At 54.9% G+C, this 21817-nt stretch overlaps 1 protein-coding gene and 1 long non-coding RNA gene across 5 annotated transcripts in view; one reads left to right on the forward strand and one right to left on the reverse strand.

The window, feature by feature from the left end:
* Positions 1–1458: 1458 nt before the first annotated feature.
* On the reverse strand, positions 1459–2763 carry LOC103348533 (uncharacterized). 4 transcript variants are annotated; one of them, XR_011384124.2, is made up of 4 exons: positions 2626–2763; positions 2421–2503; positions 1870–1983; positions 1459–1690 (listed from the first exon to the last, which is right to left on the reverse strand). It is a non-coding gene; the product is annotated as an uncharacterized LOC103348533 (long non-coding RNA). The 4 variants fall into 4 exon arrangements; XR_016224706.1 differs by lacking the exon at positions 2626–2763 and having other exon boundaries at positions 2421–2558; XR_016224707.1 differs by lacking the exon at positions 2626–2763 and having other exon boundaries at positions 1858–1983; positions 2421–2558.
* PLCG2 (phospholipase C gamma 2) overlaps positions 2755–21817 on the forward strand; it is a 137331-nt gene continuing 118268 nt past the window's right edge. Inside the window, exons 1-2 of the mRNA XM_002711657.6 lie at positions 2755–2945; positions 8637–8876. Coding sequence (XP_002711703.2) covers positions 8678–8876 — 199 coding nt within the window. The 5' untranslated portion in view covers positions 2755–2945; positions 8637–8677. The remainder of the gene's footprint in view (positions 2946–8636; positions 8877–21817) is intronic.

Here is a 21817-nt window from a genome sequence, read left to right on the forward strand (position 1 = left end):
CCTGGCAAGAAGCTCGGCTGCACGCCACCAGCTCAACTTCTTTTATTTTGAGCAGCTGAGATGGAGATGAGAAAAGACACGAGAAGCCCCAAGTAGTCCCATCTGCAACCTTAGATTCCTCTAGTTGTTTACCTGAAAAGGCGGGGCAGGGGCGGAGGGTGTCAGTAAAAAATGAGGCAAAGAAGAAGCGGAATTTGAAACCTGAAAACAAGAAACAGCCAGCAAAGCGCCCCCACGAGGGGCACCATCTCATGCATGCACAATGCACACGCTAGCCCCAGCGAGGCTTTGGGCTGCCACCAAGGACTACGACAGGGTGCTCCCCGTGCACGCCTGCTCCACATGTCCTTTTGTGCCCTGCTTCCCACAGACCAGAGAAAATCCCTGCCAGATTAGCATCCTCTGGATGGGCTTTTAGGAGCCAGGGCTCCTGACTGTGGTCTCCAAAGTTCTGATTGCCCTCAGTTTTATTTGCCCATGAGAGATGTCCCATGCTCCCCTACATGTGTAGATTTTGTAGTAATAAATTATACACAAGAGGGCAATTCAAAACTTCATGGAAAATGAAATTAAAAGATGAATTTCTTTGGGCATGAAGCATTTTGAAATTCATTCAATCAAAGGATTTTTTTTCTTTTTTCTTTTAAAGATTTAAAAAAATTTTTTTTGACAGGTAGAGTTACAGAAAGAGAGAGAGAGAAAGGTCTTCCATCCGATGGTTCACCCCCCAAATGGCTGCAACGGCCAGAGCTACGCCAATCCGAAGCCAGGAGCCAGGTGCCTCCTCCTGGTCTCCCATGTGGGTGCAGGGGCCCAAGCACTTGGGCCATCCTCCACTGCCTTCCTGGACCACAGCAGAGAGCTGGACTGGAAGAAGAGCAACCGGGACAGAACCCGGTGCCTACATGGGATGTTGTTGCCGCAGGTTAACCTAGTGTACCACAGCCCCCCCACCCCCTTTTTCTTTTTTAAAGATTGTATTTCTTTATTTGAGAGGTAGAGTTACAGGCAGAGAGAAGGAGAGAGAGAGACAGAGGTCTTCTATGTGCTGGTTCACTCTCCAAATGGCCACAACGGCCAAAGCTGCGCCGATCCAGGAGTTTCTTCTGGCCTCCCACACAGGTGCAGGGGCCCACGCACTTGGGCCATCTTCTCTGCTTTCCTGGGCTACAGCAGAGAAGAGAAGCAGCTGGGACACAAACTGGTGCCCATATGGGATGCTGGTACCACAGATGGAGGCTTAGCCCACTATACCACGGCGCCAGCCCCTATACAAGGGACCTTCTAAAAGTTCCTGGAAAACAGCTATTATGAAAGAACTATGCATGCATTAAAGAAGTTTGCACCAAGAGACTTATCTTTTAATTCTACTTTTCACAAATTTCTGAAGTACTATCATATAGATGGCTATCCTAATATGCTACTGAAATTTTGTAACACGAACCCAACTACAAATAATAAAATTGAAAGGATTTACTTTTATTTCTTAGATTTATTAATTTATTTGAACCACAGTGATAGAGGGAGACAGAGAAAATTATCTTCAGTCTGCGGGTCACTCTTCAAATTGCCACAACTGGAACTGCGCCAGGTCAAAGCTAGGGGTGGGGAACTCCACGCGGGTCTTGCACGTGGGTGGCAGGGGCTCTTGGCCCTCTGCTGCTGCTCTCCCGGGGGCTTTAGCAGGGAGCTGGATCAGAAACAGAGAAGCTGGGACTTGAACTGCAGCTCCCAGAGGGGAGGCCGGTGTTGCAGGCGGCACCACAGCAGCTGCCCCCGAGGGGACTGATTAAAATGAATCCACACGGAAGCTCTGAAAAACAGCTACAAAAATCAAGGCAAAGAAATCCCACCCACACTTAGCCTTACTCCTGGCAAAGTCACTCCATGGCTTCATGCCGTCGATGGCAGAACGGGTCTTCCCAAGACGTCTTTAAAAAGCAGGAGAGCAGCGGATCGGGGGCGACTGGGCCCCGCACACACCTGGGAAGGAAGCAATGAAGGACATGGGTCCGCAGGTCTTGGAGTCAGCGCTCTGGACCCAGCGCTTCCAGGGGGAGCAACGTAGCTGTGGCGTTGAAGCGCTCTTGGGGAGAGGCCGCCTCGGTCCCATGAGGATGGGTGCGCACAAAGGCAGGACGTCGGGCAGAGCGGTTGAGACCCCCAGACCCGCACTGGAGAGCCTGGGGCGATTCCAGCCTCCCCCTCAATGCCGAACGAGGAGGAGGCAGCAGTTGGGGGCCCTGGCACCCACGTGGGAGACCTGGTTTGAGTTTAAAAGATGCACTGGAAGAGCTTTAACAAGACCATTTCGTGAACGAGAGAATGGGACAAAGTAGCATTTCAAAAAAACAAAACAAAACAAAAACAAAAACAAACAAAAAAAAAACAAGAAACAAAAAACCAACCCTGAAACCTACGTTCTTCTCATTGGAAAAACTGGGGAGCCACCGTCCGGGTTCATTCCGTTTTGGCGATGTTTCTGCATCTGCGAACACGGAGGCTGAGGGCAGAGTGGCCCCCTAAGGTGGTGAGCTTCGTTCTGACCCCAACGCGGCCTCAGCGACTTCCAGTTGGGGTCAATCACACACGCGCACGACACCTGCACCCAGTAGGCGCGCTCGCCTAGAGCCGCGATGTCCGGGAAGCTCTACTCTTCCCACCTGGCCGCTGGCTTCCCCTTCGGCAGCCTCAGCTTGGGTGCCGGGCCTGGGCCGCCCCCGTAGCGGTGCCGGGAGAGGCGGGCCGGGCCGGCGCGGGGGGTGGCCCGGGAGGAGTCACGTGGCCCCGGGCCCCGGCCAAAGCAGAAGTTGCGAGTGCTGGCGGAGGAGAGCGTGCGCCGAGGGAGTGCCCGGAGCCCGGACGCGGGAGGCTGCGCGGGACCCCGGAGCCCGGAGCCCGGACCCTCGGCTGGGCGGACGGCTGCGCCCCGGGTGCGCGATCAGGTGAGTAGTTTAGCCAAGCGGGAGCGCAGCCGGGCGCACAGGGACCTGCGCTCGGCGGCGGCTGCGGCGGCGGTAGCGTCGGGCGAGATGCGCCCAGCGGGGACCTGCGCCCCTGCAGGGGTAGCGCGGCCGTCGGGGACCCCCTGCCCCCGGCCTGCTGTGCTTGGGGCCTGGCTGGCGACTGGCGAGGATCCGGGCCCCGCCGCCGGCCACTTCCTCACCCGAGGCCGGCGCCACTTCTCCGGTCCGTGCTTCGAGTGGGAACCGGAGGAAGCGGCTCGACTTGGGGGCAGGGGTCGCATGGACGCCGGGTCCAAAGGTCCTGGCCGCGCGGTCCCGCGTGGGGTGGCGCCGCGGCCGGAGCGCGCCTGTCCGGAGCCCGCCGCCGCTGCGGCCGCACTTCCCCGTATTTCACAGGTGGCCGGGGGCGGAGGTACCACGGAGGGCCCAGCCAGCCCCCGGGAGCGTCTCTTTCCCCGCACTCCTCGGAGTGCTCCCGTGCCTCGGAGTCCCGAAGAGGTCCGTACCCCCATGGCGGAGGAATTAATTCGAAGGAAAGACGTGGATTCGAGTAGAGGCTGGGCTGGGGCCCGCGAAGCCCCCTGCTTTCGAGCTAGGCCAGGGCCTAGGGAGGGCGAGGGTCGACGCGGCGCCCAGAAGCAGGGGGCAAGCCTCCTGGGAATTTCGGTCCCAGCGGCTTGATCCCGGCGTCTCCCACTCGCCCCCTGGCTACTGCAGCCGCCAAAGCCCACTTTCTGGCTGTGAAAAGGGCACCCGAACCCCGGCCTGCTGGTCTAGGCGTCCCTGGGGCGGCTGCCGTAGGCGGTTTCCCCTGTTAGAGTTGGGCAGGCGGCTGCGGGCAGGGCAGCCAGGCTCGGGCGGCTGCTCCTCGAGGGCCTTCCGCTCCCCAGCCAGCGTGGACCCACGCATCGCCCTCAGGCGCTCCCTGGCCCGTTAGTGGAAGATGGCTGGGGATAAAACTTTGGACAACTCCCGCTTAATTGAGAACCCGGTAAAGCTCAGCCATTATGCCCCACCCCTCACCCCACATGAACGCAGTCCTCTGCCTCCCCACCCCGTGGGAGTGACCGCCGCGCCTGGACCCACGGAGGAGCGGCCTTTGGGACAGGACAGGAGCCAGTGCACTGCGCTCAGTCTCCATCTCACGGATCTTTCCAGGTCCGGTTGACTGTTTCCGGTGTCCGCCTGTGCCAGGCTGTAGCACTGTCCTCAGTGTGTCTCCCAGCATTTATTTAGGGGACCCCCCTCACCTCCCAGAATTGATGAGGAGGTGTATGTATGTGATGTGTGTGTGTGTGTGTGTGTGTCTTACAAGCACTTCTGGGAACGTCTTTGTGCCTGCCTGGGCACTGTGTTTTTGTTGGATTAAAACATATGAAAGCTCATGTAGGTATTACAGCTTTTTTTTTAAGACTTAGTCATTTGAAAGACAGAGTTGCAGAAGGGGAAGGGAGGTGGAGAGTGAGAGGCAGACAGGCGGAGACACACACACATACACACACACACAGATCTTCCCTTCACTGGTTTACTCTCTAAATGGCTGCAACAGTCGGGGCTGAGCCAGGCTGAAGCCAGGAGCTTCATCTGGGTGTCTCCTGTGAGTGGCAGGAGCCCAGGCTCTTGGGCCATCTGCCTCTGCTTTCCCAGGGCATTAGTAGGGAGCTGGATTGGAAGTGGAGCAGCCGGGAGCCAGTGCTCATGTGGGATGCTGGCTGCGGCCCCACCCGCTCCTCCATCACCAGGCCCCTAGGTGTCGCATCTTAATGAGTACTCACAGGGTGGTCTAAGGACAACACAGATAACTGAACCAAGTTACACTGCTCCCTATAGTGCTGGACACGTCCTGGTTCCTTCGGAGAGGATGGGTCCCGGATGTGCCGGAGGTGTCAGATGCAAGGGCCGAGGGACAGGGCGGTTACCACTCACAGGTCCGGCTGTGCTGAGTTGGAACAGAATTCTTCCGTGGGATTTCGGATGCAATCCTGCCGTGCCCTCGTGTATGCAGAGAGCGTCAGGAGAAGAAAGCACCCCTGGTTCCTGGTTTTGGGGGCTCATGTAGCTCAGACGTTTATTTCGAAGAGAAGGATGTATGATGTCAAAGTGGCAGCGCCTCTGTGACATCTTAGCCGTGTTGATTTTTACACCTCAGTCGCTGGGAGTTACCTAGGGAGGGTGAGAAACAGGAAGAAAAGAGGGATTGCGAGGTTGTTTCTTTGTTTTCTTATTTATTTATTTTTTTTAAAGCAGAAGCAAAATGGAAATTGCTCTGCCAGTGAGTGCCCTCCTGTGGGGTCAAGGCCTCGGAGACAAAGCTCGGAGCTGTGCAGGCTGGACACGGGAGCAGGCAGGATTTCGGTGGTGACTTCAGGCGTCTTTTGGCACAAGGGCCCCTTCCTGGGGGTGAGAGGCACCCTGAGAGCGCCGGTGTTGCTAGATCCCCAGAGCTGCTGAGCTGGAAGTATGAGTCCCAACCCCTCCCAGAAGCAGGGCTGGGCAGACCCCAGGAGCCTAGCGCCTTGTGTTGGTTTCCGTCTGATGGGGGGTGGTGAGCTGTGCTTCCTCCTCACGCCCTGCCGGACATCAGCCTTGAGACCTGCGAGTGGGAAACCCCAGAGGCACGTGGCGGGAGGCAGGCAGAGCCCCACGGTTGAGGCCAGGCTGGAATGCTGGTTATGCCAGGCTGTAGCCGTGTGACCTTGAATTAGTCCTTTAAGCCCTCTTGAGTGGGACAGGGGCCGTCAGAGGATTCTGGAATGCAGGAGCTCAAGGACTTGGGGCTTGGGACTGGGACCAGGGTTTCCAATTTGCTCCCGCTGGTCTGTGTGACTTTGGCCAAGTGCACCTCTCAGGACTTGAGTTTTCCCTTAGGTATTTCTCATGGAGAGAAGTGAGAGGAAGCAGGTAGGGCAGGTGCCAGGCACTTGGGGGCGGTGGGGCTGCTCGCTCCTTCCTCGGTCCTGGGTGATGTGCAGGAGGTGCTAGGAGTCTCTGCAGACAAGATGCACTTGAACTTCAGCAGACTTCTCCGCACGCCTGTTTGTTGTGTCTCCTGGCCTTGGCTGAAGCTGGCTCCTCCTGCTTCCTGTTTGTAGTGTGTTTATTTTGTTAAAGACTTTATTTCAGAGGTAGAGTTAAAGACAGAGAAAGAGACCGAGAGAAAGGTCTTTCATCTGCTGGTTCACTCCCCAAATGGCCGCAGTGATCCGAGCTCTGCCAACGCAAAGCCAGGAGCCTCTTCCGGGTCTCCCATGTGGGTGCAGGGGTCCAAGGACTTGGGCCATCTTCTGCTGCTTGCCCAGGCCACAGCAGAGATTTGGATCATAAGAGGAGCAGCTGGGACTAGAACCGGCGCCCATATGACATGGCCACGCCGCAGGAGGAGGATTAACCTACTGTGCTACAGAGCCAGTCCCTGCTTCATGTGTTTAAAAGATTGTATTCTGTTGCCCCTTTATTCCAGATGCTTTTTCTACATACTCGAAACTCCTCACCCCTCCCCAGAGTAAAGTCAGGGCCCCTTCTCTCGGCCCCCCTGCCCTCTGCCACTGTACTTATTTCTACTTTGGAATTGTCTGGTTTGTTTCCAAGAGGGCGGAGAGCAGGTGCAATTAATGATTTTAATCTCAAGCTGCCAGCACACCTGAGGAGGTGCCCTTGGTTCTGGGTATGTAGGGGAGGGAGGGGACAAAGGGCAAGGCTTGGGCCTGTCCTGTTCCACCTGATTTGCATCCTGGTCTGGCTGTGTCTGGTTCCTGCCCCAGGGCTGGCCCTTGATTAGCATGTTCGCCAGCTGGGTGATGAGTGTTAACTGAGGCCGTGCTCAGTGCTGTGGGCCAAACAAAGATGCTGCAGCTTTTAGTCCTTTCAGCTGTCTCTTAAGGGCCTCCCCCTGCCCCTTACAGTTTGACAGTTGGGGTAACTGAGGCTTAGATTTCCAGCAACTTGACAGGAGACTGAGCCAGGCTGGATGTCCAGCTAGCCCTGGCTGCGTGCCTGCCTTTCACTTCAGGGTCTCTGCATGGAGAGCTTTCTCTAGTGCCACTGCTTCACCTCAGGGCTACAAAGTAACAACTATGGGCGTCTGCAGGGACCCAGAGGAGGACCCGGACCCCGAGGGTTGGTGTCTGCAGAGTAACAGTAACTAAATCTAGAGAGACCTGACTTTGGATCTTTGCTTTAAGGGCCTGAGATAGGTTACCTTACTTAACCCTTATGAGAAGTGTAGGAGTTGGATAATGCTCCCTTCTCCTTTTACAGGCCTGGCACGGGTCTGCGTGACTTCCTGTGGCAGCTGCTTCTGAGCTAGCAAGCTGGGCCCTGGGAGTCCAGAACCTGAGGACCCTGAGTGCTCTCAGTCCTGTGGCCGGGGCAGGCGATGTGACCTGGGACATGAATAGCGGGGTGGCACAGAGCGAGGGCTCGGGGCCCAGCTGTGGGGTCAGAGCAGAGATGTGACATACATGATTTGACTCGAGTTCTGAGAGGGATTTTCTGGCTCCTGGTCTGAGAATTAGTGGTAGGGGGCCAGGACAGAAGCAGGCAGGGCAGTTGGCAGTGATTAGAATAATCCCCACCTGGGGCTCAATTGGTTAATCCTCCACCTGCGGCGCAGGCATCCCATATGGGCGTCGGGTTTAAGTCCTGGTTGTTCCTCCTCCAGTCCAGCTCTCTGCTGTGGCCCGGGAAGGCAGTGGAGGATGGCCCAAGTGCTTGGACCCCTGCACCCACGTGGGAGACCAGGAGGAGGCATCTAGCTCCTGGCTTTGGATCGGCACAGCGCTGGCTGTAGCGGCCATTTGGGGGGGTGAACCAACGGAAGGAAGACCTTTCTCTCTTTCTCTCTCACTGTCCGTAACTACCTGTCATATAAAAAAATTCCAAAAAAAAAAATAATAGTCCCCATCTGAGATCCTAGGAGGATGCATTCCGGGCTTGCTTGTGGGTCCTGTGGGAGTCCAGACATGATGCCTCCCAGACTTTGGGCCCAAGCCCATCCCTGATAACTATCGACTTGCCACGAGAACCAGCAGAGGTGGATGATGCTTCCTGGATGCTGGACCCCAGGTGCTGCGCTGTGGCTTCATCGCTGTCAAGACATTCCTGTTTCAGACACAATGAAACTGGGGCAAGGAGACAGGCACAGCAGGCTGCGGGGCCCTTGCCTTCGGCCGGGACCTACGCCAGGGTTTGGACTTGAGGTTGCTGGGTCCTGACATTTTCTGTCCCTTTGATCCCATTTCCACGCAGAGGAGTCCGTCATTGTCATTTTTGTCTGTTGCTCATTTCTGCTAGGGAGTAAAGGGGTGGCCACAGGGGTCAGACGAGGACACTGGGCTCAGGGTTGGGAGGCAGGTTGGGCTGCTTTGCCTATTCAAATAATCTGCCTGATGAAGGGGGGCGCTCAGGGCAGGGGTCATCGTGCCAGGCTGGGGTGATTTGGTTATTCAAAGCCGGGGTAGCGGTTGAGTCACAACAGTCAGGGGCTGGCTTCTTCCACACCTGGGCTTCTGTTGAAACCTCCGTATTCTGCCCAGGCTTTCACAGTAGCCACTAGAACCTTCTCCTAAAACTCATTGTGGGGGGATTTTGGCTCCTGGGGTCCGCGTCCTGTTATCGAAGTTAACTAACCCAGTGAATTAAAATCAGCTCATGGCCTTGTTCTCTTCCCAGCCTCCTCAGTTCTCCCAAGTGCTCCCTTCGCCCTGAAGAAGATGGCAATGCCCACCATGGTGAACGTGGAGGCCCTCCCGGAATACGAGAAGAGCCAGATCAAGAGAGCCCTGGAGCTGGGCACGGTGATGACCGTGTTCAGCTTCCGCAAGTGCACCCCGGAGCGGAGGACTGTCCAGGTGATCATGGAGACGCGCCAGGTGGCCTGGAGCAAGACGGCTGACAAGATCGAGGGCTTCTGTGAGTACCCGCCGGCTGGGGCATGTGGCCGGTTTCTGCCCCAGCGCCTTCTCCTCTGCTGCCTTCGATTGTTACCATTGTTGCAATTCTTGCTGGTTTGATACTGTGTTTTATTCTTTTAAAAATGGAAGTGTGGTTGGGTGGTGTGAAGCTCAGGCAGGTTTAGAGCAGGGGAGGGAAGTGCTGGGTCCCAGAACAGAAGTGCCATTCAGCGAACTTGGACTTGACTTTGAACTTGGACTTGACTTGGAGGCGCTTGCTGGGGCTGCTCAGTGTGTTCCCTGCCTGGAAGCCATGTGGTGCCCAAGCCCACAGAAGCCGTGTGCTCTCTTAAGGGCCACACCATAGCTTGGGGGCCGAATGCCCGCTGCTGACCACAGCAGCCGGAGCCGCTGAATGTCGGAGTTGCGGGTCCTGCTGGAGCGGTCTTTCCTTCCCCACCTCCCGGAGACTGACTGCTTTCAAGATTCTGTTTTTAACCGGCAGAGTGGGGGCACTTAGGCAGTTTTCAGTTACAGAGGCTTGCTTTATGTTGCAATTTTTTTTTATTAACTAGTGTTTAATGGAAAAACCAGAATGCCCTCTTGCAAGCCAGGGAGTCGGGCAACTCCCCAGCAAGCCTCTGTTCCCTCACCCTTAACCTATACCCCGGAGGCAACCCCAGTGCCAGTGTCTCTTGTTATTCAGGGCTACGCTCTGCAAGTGTAATGTGTGTGTGTGTGTGTTTTTTTTTTTTTTTTCAAAAATGGGAACTTCTGTGCCTTGATTTCTGTTTTCACTTAGTGATCTCTTGGGGGTTTGGGGGGGGTGTTCCTTATCAGCACAGGTTGATCTGCCTCATTCCTCGCCGCCAGGAAGCAGCTGGCACATGGCACTGTGTAACACTTTAACCCAGGGTTGGACATTTCGTGCCGTTTCCAGCTCTGCTGTTAGCTGCAGCAGCTACTCTTGCATTTTTATAATAGTTTTATTGGGTTACAAATCACAGTTATATTTAATTTGCCAATTTAAATGTATAATATGGTGGTTTTATTCACAGTTATGCATGAATGCCACAATCTTGCATATCTTTGAAAGTTTTGTTATTTGGGAGAGAGAGAGAAAGAGAAACCAAGAATTCTTCTCCACTGGTTCATTGCCCAAATGCCCACAATGGTCAGAACCAGGATAAGGTCAAAACTAGGAGCCAGGAACTCTGAGTCTCCCACAGCTACCTGAGCCATCACCTGCTGCCTCCCAGGGTCTGCGTTAGGAAGCTGGAGCCAGGAGCGGAGCTGGGCATCAGACCCGGGCACAGCAATGTGGAACGTGGGTGTTTTAACTGCTGGGTCCAATGCCTGTACTCACACTCAATTTTGGAACATTTTTAGCCCCCCAAGAGAAAACTGCACCCTTCAGCCATGCCCCATCCTCACATCCTCCCCCTCAGCCTTTAGCAGCTATAATCGACTTTTTCTCTGTAGCTTCCCCTGTTCTGGACTTTTTTTCTGTGAATGGAACTATGTAAGAGGTGGCCTTTGGCAACTGCCCCTTGCACTCGGCAGCATGTTTTCAAGGCTTACCCACTTGGGAGGATGCATCAGAAGTCCACTCTTCCTTACAGCTGAGTAGGATTCTGTCTGACCATTCCTGTTTGCTTCTCCGGTGGTCTCTCTGGGTTACGTCCCCCTTTTGCTGCCACGAGTGGTGCTGCTGGAAGCGTTCGTGAACATCTTTCCTGTGTGGAGGTTTTTATTTCTCCTGACTGTGTCCCTCGGAGTGAAGTTGATGGGTCGCAGGCCCCCGCCGTTGATGCCTGGTGGGATAGCCAGGCTGCTCCCAGGTGGGTGTACCACTTAATCTCTCACTAGCAGTGTGGGAGGGGGATCTTTGCACACAAACGGCTTTGCCCAAAAGCCTGGATCTTGGAAGATTTGTTTCTGAGTTCAGGGTTATAGCATATTTTAACTTCAAAGGGCGTTTTGGTGACATCCCACAAGAGAGCCATGAGGTCTCACAGACAGCACCTGCTCCTCATAGCCTCACCCTCACCTCCGTGGGCTTCCACACGAGTCACTTCTGGGTGGGCACCAGGAGCTTGGCACGATTCTTGATCGGATTGATCTTATCAGGCGGGAAACTACGGACCAGCTTCCCAAAGGAAGCCCTGCCCCCTGTCTGTCTGTGGAGGTGGCCAGCTCCGCCCACACCCCCAGTTGTATTTGTTGAGTCTGCACTCCGTGTCTCGGGTGCCCAGACTGATGCAGCCAGGCTGGGGGCTTGCAGGTGGGGCCAGGCACCAACAGTCAACACAGGTGGGAAACACAGGGTGGCTGGTGGGTTCCTTTCTCGCCCTGACCAGCAGGACCTACAGGGTGCTGCTGTCAGGAGCGCTTAGAGGGGGTAGATTTTAAAACTGCAGGTCCCTCCTCCTGAACCCCATGCTGCATGCTGGGTGTGAGAAGGGATCTTGACTTGAAATCCGTGCCCTCTCAGCACCCCCTACCCCAGCTGAATGAAACCAGGTTCCTCTTACTCGGTCTGTGGACACACCTCACTTCTTCTTCCCGTCTGCTGGAGTGACTGGGGGTGAGCGGGTGCTGCTTTGGCTGCGACTCTGCATTAAAGTAAAGCCTCAAGGTGACCCCAGTGACTGGCTGGTCTCATGTGCCCCACTCTGGAGAGACCACCCCCCTCGTCTCCCTCCCCCTCAGTTCCCTTCCCCTGCCCCTTTGCCCCTTCCTGCCTGGCCCTCATGTTCGAATGCTCGTGCTGCCAGGTACTGTGCCAGGTCCTGGAGCCACAGCTGGAGTTAAGTGACATTCAATCCTCAGGGAGCCTGCATCGGTTTACCAGGTGTCAGCGCTGTGGGGCTTGACTTCCAGAGCTACTGGCGAGCTTTGCTGTAGGATCTAGGGCAAGTTGTGCCATCTCCTGAGCTTCGAGGCTCTAATCTGTGGAATGGGCATGCACTGGCGTTCGCTCCTGGGGTTAAGGCTGGGAATGAGCTGAGGACTAGTCATACCCAGGCCCCAGTCCACTCCACTGACGGGAGCACAAGTTTTCCTGTTGATGCTCACACCCAGAGTCCAGCTATGCAGGGACTCAAGGTCTTGCTTTGCTGTTTGAGCTTGGTCTGGGGGGCAGGAGGGACCTGTTGCCTGGTTTTCGGAAGAGGGATGGGGGTGTCTGAATGTGCTGTGGACCTCCTGCTGGAGACGCTGGTGTTGGTAAGTGACCAGAAAAAGTCATTGTAGGGGTGGAGATCCTCAAGCAACAGTGCTCCTGAAGGCCATTTAGTGACACTGAGTGGATATGTTACCTGGTCTGGAAGTTTCCAGAACCTGTCTTTACACCTGAGGTGCTTTGGTGGTCACAGCTGGAAAACTGGGCTCAGCTGGGACTTCGGACCGAGTGCTGACCAGGGGTGTTCTTGGCAGAAGCTGCAAGGCTTCTTGGCACCACCCTCAGGAGGCCCAGCAAGTCGCCCCCAGTGGCCCAGGTCACCAGGACTGGCTCAGTTTGGGGAGACGGCAGCTGCTTCCTGGAGAGGGAGAGGCGTGCACATCGCAGGTGGGCGCTGGCGGCTGTCTTGGGCCTAGAACCTGTGAGCTCTGGACCAAGGCTTGTGGACCGAATCTTTGCTTTGCCGCCCCCTGGAGGTGTGTCTGGCGATTTCTCTGTTCTGTGCCTTGTTTACCTGTCCAGTGAGATGGCAGAGCTTGAAATGGAATTGATGGATTTTATGTTGTATACTTTTTTACAGGCAAGAAAGAGTAACAATGTGGAAGGTACAGTTATGAGCAAAACCAGGCGCTGGGTGAGGAGGTCCAAGGCGTGACCCCCACGCAGACGTCCGCGGCCCCCACGTAGACATCTGTCGGCCCTGAGGGGGTCCCCTCCCCGCTGACCCGTGGTCTCCCTTCTGCTTTCTAAGCTGTGGGTGAGGCGGTACTGGATGCTTCCACCTCGGACCTTCGGCTCAGGGTTAAGCCGTGCGTTTCTGAACATGGGGAGGGAGCTGTGGGACGGCCGGGACGTGCTGCCTCCCTGGTGTTTCTTCCCTCCCGAGGGGCCTCAGCTGAGCACCCTCCAGGTAGGAAGGGGCAGCCGTAGGCCTTTCTGCGTGCAGGCCTGGAGGTGTCGCTTGTTTGTGGGTCTGGATGGCGGCGGCGCTGCCATGAGCTGCCTCTGAGGGCCTGGACCGTGTCCATCTCTGCTGAATGGGCTTTTATCCCGAGGTCTTGGCTTTTGCTGGGGCGTGTTTCCTCTGCCTGCTGGCTGCCCACCCAGGAGGATTTCCCTGACACAGGAGCTGTCTGTGTGCTTGGTCTCGGGTTTGCGGCTTGCCTGCCAATACTAACGTTAGCAGCACTAACAGTGTTGATGGGTGAGTGAGCGCTCAGTGTGTGAAGGCACATCCCGTGGTGTGTCAGGGCACTCCCACGTCAGGCGTTAGCCCTGCTCGGGGCGAGACGAGGTGACGTGTCCCAGGTCAGAGCTGGAACGTGTTCTATCCACTGCTGCAGTCTCAAACCTCTTCCCGCTCTGTATGGCCTTCTGCTTCCACGTGAGCTGAAAAATATCCCAGTGCTGTGTCTGTAGACGAGCACCCAGAGTGTCTGCTTCCTTCACAGTTTCTTCGAGCAGTGGGCAAACGCATGAATTCCACACTCTGCCGGCTGCCGGAGACACCAAGAGGGAGGAGATTGGGTCTTGAGTCTAGCGATGCCCTGATTAGAGCAGAGACAGAGGCTTGTCCAGGAGAAGACTTTGAACGGAGTATGGGAAAGCACCAGCAGGGCCAGGGGCAGTGAACTTCACTCTTTGTGAAACCCATCGTTGGGTCTCTTTCCATTAAAGAAATGAGTAGGGGAAGGCCTTTGGTCAAGCTTAGGGCCTGGGTTTCCTACAGCTTCTGCTGTCAACTCGAGCTTCCTGCTCATGCACGCTCTGGGAGGCGGCAGGTGACAAGTCAGGTAACTGAGTCCCTGCCCTCCTGGGGGGACACCTGGATTGTGGTCCTTCGGCGTGGGGTGCTGTGGATGTTTGGAGAAGGAACCAGCGGATGGGAGTTCTCGTGTTCCCTCTTTCTCTGTCAAATAAAGTGAGTATCTTGGACAGTTTGTGTTTTCTCGCTAGCGCCGCCCTGCTGTCTAAGAGTGGTCTCTATGCGCCTTCAATCCAGCTTTGTGTCAACCCCTCCAAGGCCCGCAGCAGCGTCTGTTAGTGTGTTTATGGTTCCTTTGAGGGCGTGCAGTGGTGGTTCACAGAAGCAGACTCCAGAGCCTGGCAGCCTGAGCTCAAACCTCGGCCCCGCCCCTGGTGGGGAGCCACCCCGAGACCTCTCCTGTCACCTCTTTGTGCCTCCAGTTCCTAAGCTGTAAATGAGAATGACCAAGGCATGTGCTTCCTTGGGCTCCCGTGGGGACGAGATGAAGACGTGCGGGTGAAAGGCTTCCGGCACACCTGGCACGGGGGATGGCTTTAACACCTGCAGTGTCACTGCACCCTCGTCACCATCCGAGGAGCTGGCTCTGCAGCGGAATGAGATACATGGAGGCGCTTCCCTTGTGTGGTCATGACTCCTCCTTGCTCCTGGTCACTGACCTGCTCCCCCTGGGGTCCGTGTCCTCCACACCACGGCCCACTGGGGTGAAAATCAGCCTTGGCATTTTAAGGCTCTTTTTACAAATGTTTGTCTTCATCTGTTTGAAAAGCAGAGTGACAGGGAGAGCTAGAATGAGAGTGAGCAAAGGGGAGAGAGTGAGAGAGTGAGATCTTCCGGTCCACTGATCGGCTACCCAAATGCCCGTGAGTGTAGGGGCTCAGCCAGGCTGAAGCCAGGAGCTCCACCCGGGTGCCTCCCGTGTGGGTAGCAGGGACCCAGATACTTGAACCATCACCTCTGCTTCCCGGGGTGCATTAGCAGGAAGCTGGATTAGAAGTGGAGGAGCTGGGACTCTAATTTGCGTGCTTTGATATGGGGTGTCGCGTTTTAGGTGACAGCTCACCTGCTGTGCCGCAATGCCTGCCCCGATGTTTGTAATCCTGATGGGGAGACAGCTCTGCGTTGTGCTGGCTGGTTGAGAAATTGGTTATTTGAGGGTTGTCTTTTAGCCTGGATGGTGGTCGCTGGTGATCTTAGGATTTGTTGCTTTGTTGATTTAGCAAATACAGAGGGCCTGGTGCTTTGCTTGTCACGGGGAAGAAATCCGTGAACAGGACAGCCGAGACCCCTAGAGGGGCTGACAGCCTTGTAGGAAAGACGGCAAACGCCTGGCCAACACGTTCTGTCATTTTGGATTGTGACAGATAATGGGAAGGAAAGAGTGTTCTGGGATGAAGAGGAAGCAGCCAGCAGCCCTGGGTTAGCTAGGGTGGGCCTCAGCATGGCCTCCATGGCTCAGCTGAGCTGAGTCTTGAAGGTGAGGAGGGGGGAGCTCTGGGCGAGAGCATCCTGCTAGCGGGCACAGCCTGTGAGCCGGGGCTGGGTAGCTGCTGTGAGAAGTTCAAGGGTACTTCAAAAATTTATGGAAAATGAAATTCAGTATCTTAGTTGAATCTCATGCAAATTTGTTGAAATTCATGTATCTTTCCATAATAAGGACTTTCTGTGTATTATGAAATAATTTTTGCACTAAAATCTCTCAAATTCGTTTTTCCATGAACTTTTTGAAGTAACCACAAATATCCATTTTACAGATTTATTTTATTTATTTGAAAGGCAGAGTTACAGGCGTGGGGGGGAGAAGGAGATTCTGGTTCACTTCCAATTGGCTGCAACAGCCAGGGCTGGGCCAGGCTAAAGCCCGGAGCCTTTAATGCCTTCTGGGTCTCCTTGTTGGGTGGCAGGGACCCAAGCACTTGGGCCTTCTTCTCATTTCCCAGGTGCATTAACAGGGAGCTGGACCAGAAGTGGAGCAGCAGGGGCTGAAACAGGCACACATAGGGGAAGCTGGCTTCGAGGGCATCGGCATAACCCACGGCGCCACAACTCCAGCCGCACTCCTGCACAAGGAGCTGAGTGATGTGTCTTGTTCTGTCTTGGAAGAGGCTTGAGTGCTGTGCATTTTGGGGATGAAGCCAAAACTCCTGGTGCTGACACCCTGCTTACAGGCAGGGCCTGCCCTTGGGCCTGGGTCTTGTAGGGGGACTTGTCTGCTCTGCTCCCCTGGGAGGGGTCCCCAGCACCTGGCCCACTGTTGGGGCTCCTCCGCAGCTGCTCAGCTGGCCCAGGAAGGGACCCCAGTGCCTCTTGCACCTTGGTCCCTCCCATTTTTCCCTAAAGGTGGCAGAGGCTGGGGCTAAGAGAGGGCGTCTCTGAGACGGCTTCCTCTTCAGTGAGCCTCCATCGTCCCAGCGTTGGCCGTGGTGCTTCCTGACGGCGTCATCTTGGCCTTTTGGAACGCACGCTTTCCTCTCTGGAAGGTGGAGTGATGGGAGAGCTTACCTGCGCAGGTCCCTGTGTGGCTCACCTTGGCAATGTGGAATGTGCATGGTCCGTGTTCAGGGCTGGTGGTGAGACCCATGCAGGGCCCTGGGGCATCTGCCAGTCTCTGCACCGAGCAAGAAGCTGAAAGTTGGCGTGTTCATGTGATGCAAGTGGGTGTGAGGAGGGCTTCTTGTGCTGAGAAAGAAAAAAATGGGACCTCACTAAACTGTAGAATGGAAATGAGCAAAATGGTGTGAGCAGGCAGAGGAGACCCTGTAGAGCTTGGGGTGGGGAGGTCGTCTCACCTGCTGGTCTCAGAACCCACTTTGCCCTGGCAGATGTCCCCTCCCGGCCCGCCCAGCCACTCCTGGCCGTCCCTGGCCTGCTGCAGCCTCTGCCCTGGGAGCGACCCTCGGGCTGGCGTGGGCGTGGCTTCAGGGGGGCCACATTCCTGGGAAACAGCAGGGCCCGTTTACAGGAGCTTCTGCCCCAGAAGCTCTGATCTTGTGTGATTCTTTCTAAGACAACCCTTCTTTCCGCCTGTGGAAACGCAGGTCCTCGTTAGCAGACACCTGCGAGGGACAACTGGAGGAGTCAGCCCTGGACTCCTGCCTAGAGAGATGGTGTGGGCAGTCGGGGTCTTTGTCCTGACCACATGTTCTTTCACAAGGTGTAGGCAGTCCTTTTGTAAACTGCCTTTTACATTTTGTGCTGTAAGTGACAGTTTTACCATTATGAAGTATTTTTTTTAATTTATTTACTTGAAAGGCAGAGTTAGAGAATGAGACACACACACACACACAGAGATTCATTGATTGATTGATTGAGATATTTCATCCACTGATTGACTCCCCAAATAGCTACAGCTGCTGGGCTGTGTAGGCCGGAGCCAGGAGCCTCTCCCAGGTCTCTCATGTGGGTATGGGGTACAAAGAACTTGGGCCATCTTCTGCTTTCCCAGCATGTCAGTAGGGAAGTGGAGCAGCTGGGAATCGAACCAGCACCCATACGGGTTGCCAGCACTGCAGGCTGTGGTTTTAACCTGCTGTGCCACAGTGCTGGCCCGTGTTGTGAGCTATTGTAAGCTTTGAGTTTTATGTAGAAAATAGCAGAACAAGAGGAAGGCTGTAGAGTCTGATTGCCTAAGTTCAAATCTTGACTTGGCCACTTAAAGATTTTTCAGTCATAGATTATTTAGCTGCTCACTGTCCCCATCTATAAAATGGGATAATAGTGATGCTTCCTTCCCTGGACTCAGATACGGGGGTTAATTACGTATCACAGTTTGGAAAGCTGGCTGACAAACGTCACAGAGCGTTCCATCAGAGGTGACTGTTGCCCTTATTGAATATGAGTGTCATTAATATTTCTGTGCACTTTGGTAAGCAGAGTAAAGGCAGTCCTTGGAACTTGTGCGTACTTTACCCTCTGTGGCAAACAGCTCTTTGCAGATGTGATTATGTTAAGGAGTGGAAGATGGGGAGATGCCCCTGCGTTTCCAGGTGGCTCTGATGCAGTCACAGCCTCCTTGTAGGAGGAAGGTGGGAGGGGTGAGGCAGGGTGGGGAGGGAGCTGGCCTTGTGGCACTGTGGGTTCAGCCACCACTTGGAATACCAGCATCTCATATGAGCACCAGTTCGAGTCCCGGCTGCTCTACCATCCCACTGCTAACGTGCATGGGAAAGCAGCAAGAGATGGCACAAGTGCTTGGGCCTTGATACCAACGTGGGAGACCCAGATGGAGTTCCAGGCTCCTGACTTCAGCCTGGCCCACTGCTGGCCGTTGTGACCCTTTGTGTAAGGTCTCTCTCTCTCCTCCCCCTGTCTCTACAATTCTATCAAATAAATGACTCAATATTTTTTTTAAGAGGGAGACAGGAGTACAGGTCAGAGAAATCGGAAGATGGTACCTTGCTGGCTTTGAGGATGGAGGGAGTTAGGGGACGGTACTGAGCATGTGACTTAGAGCCTGCTGTGGGTGGGCATAGTGGACAGTGGGTTAAGCCGCTTGGGATGCCAGTGTCCCACAGCGGAGTGCCTGGGATTGAGTCCCAACTCTGCTTCCAATTCCACTTCCTGCAGTGCACCTGGGAGGCAGCAGAGGCTGGTCCAGATTCTTGGGTTCCTACTATCCCTGTGGGACACCAGGATGGAATTCCTGGCTTCTGGCTTTGACCTGGCCCAGCCTTGGCTGTTGCAGGAATTTGGGGAGTGAACCAGCGGATGGATGATCTTTCTCTTTATTTCTCTCTCTTCCTCTCTTTTTGCCCACATCCCATATTGGAACACCTGGGTTCCACTTTTTTTTTTTTTTTAGATTTATTTGAAATGGCAGAGTGAGAGTGAGTGAGTGAGTAAGAGAGAGAGAGAGAGAGAGAGAGAGAGAGATCTTTGATCTTTTGGTTCATTTCCCAAGTCACTATTTCCTGCATCACTTGGGGCTTAGTCAGGACAAAGCCAGGAGCCAGGAACTCCACCCAGCTCTCCTAGGTAGTTTGCAGGCTGTAGGTACTTGGGCCATCTTCTGGTGCCTTCCTAGATGCATGAGCAGGGTACTAGATGGGAAGTAGAGCAGCCAGGACTCAAACAGGTGCTCTGATAAGGGATGTGGGCATTGTAAGCAGCGGACCACAGCACTGGCTCCCTAGCTCCCTTCTGATTCGAACTTCCTGCTCACATGCACCGTGAGAGGCAGCAGATGAGGGCTCAAGTAACTGGGTCCCTGCCACCCAACTGGAGACCGGGAGTGAGTGCCTGGCTCTTGGCTTCAGTTTGGCCTTGCCCTGGCTATTGGAGGCGTCTGGGGAATGAGCTAGCACACGGAAGATCTCTGACTTTCTGCCACTTTGCTTCTCTGTCTGTCTGCCCCCCTACCCACTCACTCTCTCCTCTCCAAGGGAGGAAGGGACGTGAGCCAAGGGATGCAAGTGGCTTCTAGAAGCTGGAGGAGGCACTGATTGCCCCACCCTGAGCCCCCTGAAGGCGTGGACCCACCCATCCCCAGAGGGTCTTAGTTCTTTGAGACCCACATTGCGTTTCCGATGTCCAGAGCTGTGTGCTGATGGACCTGAGCTGTCTGAGGCTACGTGAGTTGGTGACTTGTCACAGCTGCTGTGGGACACTCACACTCCTAACCAACTCAGAAGTCCTAACCTTGGCTTTGGATCTTTTCTGTTTTAAGAAATAAAATAGAAACATAACCAAGTCCTCATGTGTGTCCTGCTGCCTCTGGAGAATCCATTAACACAACTCGGTAACCATCCCTTGGGCTGGCATTGTGGTGCAGTGGGTTAAGTCGCTGCCTGGGACTCCAGCATCCGTATCGGCGCTGGCTCAATTCCTGGCTGCTCCACTTCGAGTGCAGCTCCCTGCTAGTGCGCCTGGGACAGCAGTGGAAGGTGGCCTCAACACTGGGGTCCCTGCTACCATGTGGGAGACCCAGGTGGAGTTCTGAGCTCTTGATTTCAGCCTGGCCTAGCCCTGGCTGTTGCAGCCATCTGGGGAGTGAACCAGCAGATGGAAGCTCGCTCTCTCTGTAACTCGGCCTTGGACGTCAGTCAAATCTGTTAGAAGAAAGCAATCATTCCTGTGGATTTCTTCCATCACAATGACTCCGATGTGCGATGACCATATCCTGTGCTTGTAGGTCCTTCTGTGCGATGTGGCATGGCAGGCACACCCCAAACAGCAGTTTGTGCCAGGCCTCCGCAGCGAGGAGCAGCCACGTTGAGGCTGGCAGTTTGATTTCAGCTGCGTGTGCAATTTCACTCACAAGTGCACCGAGGGAGGGTGAGCTGGCCTCGCTGTGCTGGCTGTTGGACTTGGGTGCAGCTGTGAAAACCCTCTTTGCACCACAGCCCGGCTATGTCTTCCCCTCTGTGTTAAAGGACTGTAGTTTTTCTGCCTCATTTTTTTTCCCAGCGGTCTCCTATTTTTGGACGTGGTGTAGTTCCATGTTTTTCCATGCCAGACCTTGATGCTGGGAACATTTGTATGGCTAAATGTTAGGCTTCATTGCGGTCATTTCCATAGGACACATTCCTAGGAGAATTTCCAGGAGGAAAGAAAAGCTGGGCTGTGGGCTTGGGGCACAGGGTGCTGGGTTGTTCGAGGCCGGCTGCTCCGACTAGCACGCTGGCCCTCCACCTTTGCCCATAACTGGCTGTCCGGTTTTACAGGTTTGAGATGGGGCTGGGGTACAGTCTCAGCTTCCTTCTCCTCCAGCTGGGTGTTTATTTTGGCCCAGGCTACGAAACCTCAGGGTGACCAAGCCCTTTTTGGCTCGGGGTTTGTGGGTCCGTCTCTGGCATCCACGTGACTGGGAGGCCTTGCTGTGGGCTCAGGCCGCACGTTGAACCCACGCATGGCCTCATGGAGTTGGTGGTGTTTGCCCACTCTGCTGCTCGAGGGAGTCTAGCGGTGACCCAGGGCTGTCACCGGGCCTTTAGCTCCTGCGACGCTGACTGTCCCACTCTGCCTGTTGCTAGAGGCCCTCTTCTGGGGTATGAATGGGCACCATCTTCCTCTCTCAAGAACAAGGTATTGGGTGACCTTCCATTGTGCGGGTTCCAAAAAGTGTGGCTGTGCAGAGCGGCGGGGCAGAACCCCTTCTGGAACAGACAAGACCCTTCCCCCAGTGGGCGGCGTGTTCGTCCCTGTGTGGCCAGGGTCTGGCGCAGGCATCTTCGCTAGCTGCCTGATTGACAGGTGTTGGTGACTGACACTTCTACCTTGAGCTGCTACTTTGATTTTTGTTGAGAAAACTATTGGTGGTGTTTCTATTTTTAAAAACTATAAAATTCACTAATCAAAGTGCACAGAGCTGTGTGTTTCCACAGGCAATTCTAGAATGTTCCCAGCATTCCTCCCAGGTGTCCATACCCCTGTAGCCATCCCTCATGCTTCCTCCCAGCCCTGGCAGCCACAGTTCTGCCCCTCTGTCTGCAGGGATGTGCTAACCTGGACGTTTAGTGAGGGTGGAGCGTCCTGTGTGTGGCCTTCTGTATGTGGTTTCTTCCACTTGGGATGATTTCGCGGTTCATCCTCACTGTAGCAGGTGACACGTGTCATTCCTTGCCATGGCTGAGTCCCAGTCGGTGGTGTTGATCGGCCACATTTTACGTCTCCATTCGTCAGTGGGCGGTGAACTCGTTCCTCCTTTTTGGTCGTCATGAGTGGCGCTGCTACCAACAGTGGTGTGGCTGTGTACCTGGGGTGGGATTGCTGGGCGGTCTGTTTAGTCATTGGAGGACTTTCCAGACTGTTTACCAAAGCAGGTGCACCGTTGGTGTGGGAGTTGAAACTCTCCATATCCTCGCCAACATTCCCTGGTGTCTGTGGATTTTGGCCGTCCTAGTGGGAGCTCACTGTGGGTCTCACCTGGAGTTCTTTGATGGTCTGTTGCTCTGTTTTAAACAGAATCCATTATGTGACTTGAATTGGTGTCATACATGCCTCGTAGCCCTTGCTTTCTTTGGGGAAGATGCTGTCTGCCGAGCTGGCCTGGGCTCTAGCTTTGCCGCTTGGC

This window comes from Oryctolagus cuniculus, chromosome 18, assembly GCF_051225735.1.
Source record: "Oryctolagus cuniculus isolate XC-2025 breed Fujian yellow rabbit chromosome 18, ASM5122573v1, whole genome shotgun sequence".
Classification (NCBI taxonomy): Eukaryota; Metazoa; Chordata; class Mammalia; order Lagomorpha; family Leporidae; genus Oryctolagus; species Oryctolagus cuniculus.